Source organism: Mus pahari, chromosome 9, assembly GCF_900095145.1.
Source record: "Mus pahari chromosome 9, PAHARI_EIJ_v1.1, whole genome shotgun sequence".
Taxonomy (NCBI): Eukaryota; Metazoa; Chordata; class Mammalia; order Rodentia; family Muridae; genus Mus; species Mus pahari.
Window position 1 is genome coordinate 59,460,079 of NC_034598.1, and position 6,637 is coordinate 59,466,715.

The window sequence follows — 6,637 nt, forward strand, 5'->3', positions numbered from 1 at the left end:
CTTTAATGTCTTACTGATCTGTATATATCCTATTTGAAATCTACTTATAGAAGCAATTGTCTATCACTGTAGAGTTCTTTCAGCCTAATCAATTGCTGACGTTACCATTTTATAAAGTAATTATCTTGATCATGCCCATATACATATATATATGGAAATATATTCCCAGTCATGCATAGCTTTTACTGAACATTAATTTGGAGTAGAAGTACCATAAGGTAGAGTCCTGATTTAGTTTGATATGAGTACCCCTTATTATTTCCATTAGTCGACATTTTTATTTCTGTTCAAGTTTGGAAAAGTGACATTTTAACCATCCACTGCTCTCTGGTGCCTTAATAGGATAACATTTTCCTAATATAGTATGTTTGTTTAGATGTCATTATGACTGTTTTGTTAGGGTTTTTTGTTTTGGTAGACAAAGGAAATGAGCATAGATACGTATTAGGTTTAATTTACACTTGACATAGATGTGGAAGTTAATCAGAATATTTAAGAGTGCACAGAATTTAAGAGCACTCAAAAGCTTTGGTGTTTTATTGGCTGCCAGGGCAACAGGATGCCGTCATGGGGGGCAGAGGGACTTTGAAAGTTGTTAACAGAGGGCTAGGAAGTGACTCAGTGCTTGTCACACAAGTGTGAGGGCCTGAGCTTGGACCCCTAGCACATGATACACACCTGATTCCAGCACTGGAAGGGCTAAGTCAGGAGGACCCCTGCGGTAGCTAGTCACAGCTAGCCTTGTTACATAGGTGGGCTTCAGGTTCAGTGAGGAGTAGCCTGGTTTCTCTTTAGATACATGTGCGTGAGGGTTTGCCTGTATATGTGCCTGATGCCTGAGGTCAGAGGTGGGGCGTGGGGTTCCTTGAAACGGAGTTACCAGTGGTTGTCAACCACCATGTGGGTGCTAGGAACTGAACCCAGTTTCTCTGTGAGAGCACTAGTCACTTAGTCATCTCTCTAGCCTCTCTTTTTTAATACCTGGAATTTATTAGGGGTGGGCAGGATGGTTCAGTGGTCAAAGGTGCTTGACCTCCATGTATGAGAGGTGGCCAGACCCAAACCCTAAATAAATACATGTAAAAATACAAATTGGTACTTCAAAGAGCTGTTAATGACACGCTAGTGTCAGTTCATAGAAAATGCAGGATTCTAGTATCCAGTAAGGCTGCGCTGGTCCCTTGTGTGGCTTACTCCCATGAGGTCTGGATTGCTACTGATTAACTTGGGAGGTGCTGACAGGATGTGGGAGGGAACTTCTTCCTGATTCTCAGAGCAACTTCTGAGTTCTAATTTCTTTTTTTTTTAAGATGTATTTTTAAATGGGTGGGCATTTGTACTTGAGTGCAGGTGTCCTTGGAAGCCAGGGGAGTTGGGTTCCCCGGGAGCTAAAGTTAAAGGTGGTTGGTTGACTTGGGTCCTGGGAACCAGACTTACTGCCCTTAACCACTGAGCCGTGTTTCCAGTGGCAGTTTCTACATATGTGACCTGTTTCCTCCATGGCTGTTGAAGTGGATTTGAGCAAGAGTTTGCTGCTATTGGTACTGTCTCCATTCCTGTGCCCTTTATCCCCCTCAGTCATACTCTGTTTAAAACCTGCCAGTGCGTGCGCTCACGTGGGAACTCCAGATTCGTTACCTTGCTGGGTTCCTGTGGGCGAATTTTAATGTCTTCAGAAGTGGGGACTTTTCTATAGAACTTTAAAACTCCCAGCATGAACAATAAAGGGAAACTGGATTTAGAGTCCTGCTTTTAGTTTGCACAGCTGAGGATGGAACACACGGGTTAGTAAGTGGCAGAGTCCAGATTGGGGAGGGGGGGGGGCTTCCCTCAGCCATGGTACTGCAGTGTTCTCTGATGGCTGTGGCCTGTGCTCTTACGGTGTTTTCAACGTCTGTGGAATTATTTATTTCCCTAATAAATGTTAAAGATGAGTGGGAAGGCGGGTAGGAAAGGGTTTCCTTCATCTTACATTTCCAGGAAATAACTCCATCCTCGAGGGAGGGAAGTCAGGAGAACCTGAAGCAGAAGCCCTGGAGGAGTGGTGCTGGCCGGCTTCTCGTGGCTTCGTTCACTTCCCTATAGTACCCAGGACCACCAGCCCGGGAGTGGTACCTTCCCTAGTGAGCTGGGCTCTCCCACACCAACCTCTACTAATCAAGAGAATGACACACAAGCTTGCCCACAGGCCAATCTGGTGGAGGCGTTTTCTCAGCTGAGGTTCCCTCTTCCCAAGTGATTTCTAGCTTGTGTCAGGTAGAAGTCGCTGCTACTCCTCTGATAACTGAGGAGAGGTTGGTAGGTAAGACCCTGCCTCCCTTCATCCCCACCTGGAATGGTCTGCAAGAGATTTCCCTCAGTGCTTTGGATTTCCAGATGGACAATCCAGGGGAACAATAACTAATACTTGGTGCTTCAGCCTTCCTTCCTTATTCTGCTGATGAGATCTTAGTTTCTCTAAGACCACCAGGCTCTCAGCTCATGAACCCCTTTGGTAAACCTCTGTCCCCCCCAAATATTTACATTATTCATAACAGCAAAAATAACTTGTTATGAAGTAGCAACAAAAATAATTTTATGGTCGGAGGTCACCACAACATGAACTATATTAAAGGGTCACAGCATTAGGAAGGTTGAGAACCACTGAATTGAAAGAAATGTAAATTCCATATAAACCTGATTGAAAGCTTAAAGAGTGGAAACAATTTTTTGGCAGCAAAAACAAAATGTACGTTGCAAGTTTACAGATTTAGAAAAAAAACCAATTTGGCTATACTCCAAATGATCTATAAGAGCAGCTGCATACCCAATGAACTCTGGTCAGTTAGCTTCAACTCAAAGCTGTGGACTGCAGCTTATGATGGAGAAGACAGGCCTGTTCATCCTGAGAGGGAAGACTCGTCAAAAGAGCAACCTGTAAACTGCTATAGCAGAAGTCTCATTGGAAGGCAAATTCTTGTATGCAAATTGCATTTAGAATCAGCTGAGTATGGCTTCAGTCACCTGAAAAAGAATAGATAAACAAACAAAAATTCTAGCAATCTAGTAGAAATATGCACTTGTTGCTCTAAGGAAAAATCTGTCCCTATGGTATAAACATACATACAACTCCATTTAATGATTAAAGGCATCCATGGCGGTCTGATCACTGGGCTGCCAGTGTTTTGCACCAGAGATGTGGTGACAGGGTTTTGTGACACTCCAGGACCTCCTCTGACTTAGCCAGCAGTATTTCTGAAAGGATTCTGACATTCCAGAACTGAGCTTGTGAAGGTCCGTCTTCCCTCAGTATGGTTTGTCTTAATTAAGATGACAATTTTTACCCTTGTGTTTTGAAAAGGTTATTCACACACTGACAGTAGTTTAGGATTTGTGCACTTGTGCTACATTCTTCCCTAAACAATGGCCAAAATACTTACATTTGTAGACAGTCAGCAGTCCCTATGAACAAAAACCGGAACAAATTATGATTAAAAAGCCAAGATAAAAGCTGAGACTGCCACTCCAAACTCACACACTTGTTTTAGGAGAACTGATTTTTTCCATTCGATCTTTAACAAAGTGTGACTCTCAGGAGGCATGGCTCTGTTCTGGAGGGCAGCTTGCCCTCACCCTAGGAATCACACGGCTGCCTAGGGGAAGAAAGGCTTGGCTTTTCAGATGACAGTAAACTGAGTGGACTTTAGGTCAAACCTTATGAGGGAAAATGAATGGAACCGGCTTGAACCACTGCGAAGTTGGGAGGCATAGCTCCACGGAAAGTCTTTGTGGTGTTTACAGCAGGGGCTAAAGTGCGGGGAAGCTCAGGCTGTGTGACCACAGCTTTGTTTTTTTTTTTTTCTTTTCCTTCGAATCAAGACTGACTAGGTAGAGTTGTCCCTTTCAGGAGCCAAATTAGTAACAGCAGTACACTGGTACTATGCAGAACTTCACGGTAAGGAAAGAGGCATGTATGAGAGCTAGAGACAGACCACTGAGCAGCTGATAACGTTGTTTTCTTTATTTTAGCAAATGCAGTCTTTGAAGCACTCACCAGCCTTGTGACCAGCTACTTCTGCGTGGTGGGAGAGTGCTGTGGCCGGTCTTGCTCTTCGGTGTTTCAAAATAGCTCGTGTGAAGGAGGAGCTGCTTCTGGCACAGGAGTGACAGTCACTCTGGGTTCCAGGCCAGCAACAGCACACACTTTCCCCTAGGAAGAGGTGCTAGGGCTGGAAGTGTTTTCTTCGCCATATTCCTTTACAGCATCTCACCTGGCTCTCCATCAGCCCTGGGATGAGCCAGGACCATCCCTTCCGCTCTAATGAGATGCCTTCGGAGCAGTTGGGTAACCTTTGAATTGGCCTTCAACTGCAGCTGCTCAAGAACTGGAAGGGAGAAGGGGAGGAGGTGGCTCTTGATTCTCTTCCTTGGCCAGTGCGTACCGCCTAGCTTTTCTGGGGTCAGGCTCTGGTGTCTCCTCTGCCCATCTCCCAACACGGCGAACCCCTTTGCCCACCTTGGGGGCATTTCTGCAAGGATTGTGGTCATAGATGACGAGCTTCAGACTTGTCAAGTGGGCCAGGCTGGGGAAGTAGCGGATACTGTTCCGATCCACATCGATCACCTCCAGGAAGGGCATGTGAAGTAGTACCGAGGGGAAGTCAGTGAGCTGATTGCCGGAGAGCCAGATGGTCCTGAGCTCGCGCAGGCGCCGGAGCTGGCCGGGCAGCAGCCGTAGGGCGTTGGAACCCGCATGCAGGGTTTTAAGGAGACTCAGCTCACACACCACATCGGGCAGCCGGGTGAGGCAGTTGGATTCGAGCCACAGGGTCCGTAGGTTCTGGAGCAGGCTAAGCTCATCCGGGAGGTCACAGAGTCTGTTATTGCCCAGGTAGAGGATACAGAGCTGCTTCAAGGTACACACCACCCGGGGGAGAGCTTTGAAGTTGTTGAAATCCAAGGCCAGGATCTGCAGGTTCTGCAGCTGTGCCAGGTCGGGAGGCAGGCTGTGAAGGTGGTTGTCGCTGAGGTAGAGCTTCACCAGCTCCGTGAAGGAGCACACGTGCAGTGGGAAGCGACGCAGCTGGCTCCCACTTAGATCCACCATCCTGTCCAGGGGCATCTCCCGGAGGTCTCCCACCACATAACTCTGGCAGCGGTCGGTGGGGATGAAAGCCACGAGGGCCCGGATGGTGTTCCCCATGGGAAACGGGCTGCGGGGCGAGCCCCTGCCCACCAACTGTCAGGGAGTGGGCTAGATGGGCTCACTGCTCGAGAACCCTTCTACCCTCTCTTTATAACCCGGAATTCGGTGACAAAAGCCAGTCACTTTGACAGAATAAGTGCTTCTGATAGCAGCTTGAGTGTCTGGTGACGGGCCGGACAGGCAGGGTCTGGGACGTCCTGTCCAACTCACATATTTGTCTTTAATCACTTAAGCCCCAATCTCTTATCTATTCTTTCCTGATTTTTTCCCCTAATGATAAAATACTGTGTCAAAGGTGAAGTAAAAATGAAAAACACCTATATTTGTTCTATGTAGGTAAAACTGTAAATATTTGAATGTATAGTCATCTCCTTTTTGTTACAAATGATTACTTTTTTTAATTACAGAAGTGCTTACTGTCTCCCCAATGTGGCTCTTCCTCTTCGCTGTACAGCAGGAAACAGGCTCCTCCTCCAGAGTCTTCCCTGTTCACTGGCCAAATATTGTCACCTGGGGTGACTTTACAAGTCAGCAAAGTATGTGGAAATCACATGCTGGAACTGGCAGCACTTTGGGTCACCCCGGATGCCTGAGTAAACTCTGGGACAGACAATTCCCTCCTCACAGCCCTAGTGTCCCATTCAGCACCCCACAGAAAAGGGGTGAAAGTGAATTGACCAAGTCATGAGTCTCCTCATAGTACTGTGTTAGAGTATAGAGCTCCTCCTTATATTACCTTGTTATAGTATAGATCTCCTTGTATTACCCTGTTAGAGTATAGATTTCCTCTTTATATTACTGTGTTAGAGTATAGATCTCCTTGTATTACATTGTCAGAGTATAGATCTTCTTATATTACTTTGTTAGATTATAGATCTCCTTATGTTACTGTGTTAGAATATAGATCTCCTTATATTACTGTGTTAGAGTATATATCTCCTTATATTACTGTGTTAGAGTATAGATCGTCTCCTTGCATTACCTTGTTATAGTATATATCTCCTCCTTATATTACCTTATTAGAGTATAGATCCCCTTATATTACCTTGTTGTAGTCTAGATAACTGTTAAAGATAAACAGATAAATCTATATAAATTGACTTGAGACGATACTTAGAAGTCTGTTAAAAAAAACAAGCAATGTTCAGAACAATTTTATAATTTCCATCTATGAAAACTTATTCATACATCCTTGTGTGAGAGCAAATATTTCTGTTAAGAAGTAATGGTGACTGTTTACAAGAAATCTTCCTGGACACTTAGGATGGCACGGGGGATGTTAACCACCCATTCACACTCTTTAGTGCCTTTAGAATTTTTTTAAAGGGCTTATATGATTTTAAAATTAAAACTTGGCTGGGCTAGCCGGGTGTGGTGGCGCACGCCTTTAATCCCAGCACTTGGGAGGCAGAGGCAGGAGGATTTCTGAGTTCGAGGCCAGCCTGGTCTACA

The 6,637-nt window shown here is 45.3% G+C and overlaps 1 protein-coding gene across 1 annotated transcript; it reads right to left on the reverse strand.

Moving 5' to 3' along the window:
• Positions 1–3,988: 3,988 nt before the first annotated feature.
• Positions 3,989–5,256, reverse strand: Lrrc10 (leucine rich repeat containing 10). The gene has a single exon (XM_021205750.1). It carries the CDS (start codon positions 5,180–5,182, stop codon positions 4,358–4,360), a length of 825 nt encoding a protein of 274 aa, XP_021061409.1. The 5' UTR covers positions 5,183–5,256; the 3' UTR covers positions 3,989–4,357.
• Between the last annotated feature and the right edge of the window lie 1,381 nt (positions 5,257–6,637).

What these genes read in the sequence shown, in the direction of transcription:
- Lrrc10 (XM_021205750.1), bottom strand. Translation starts at nt 5,182, where the DNA reads ATGGGGAACACCATCCGGGCCCTCGTGGCTTTCATCCCCACCGACCGC.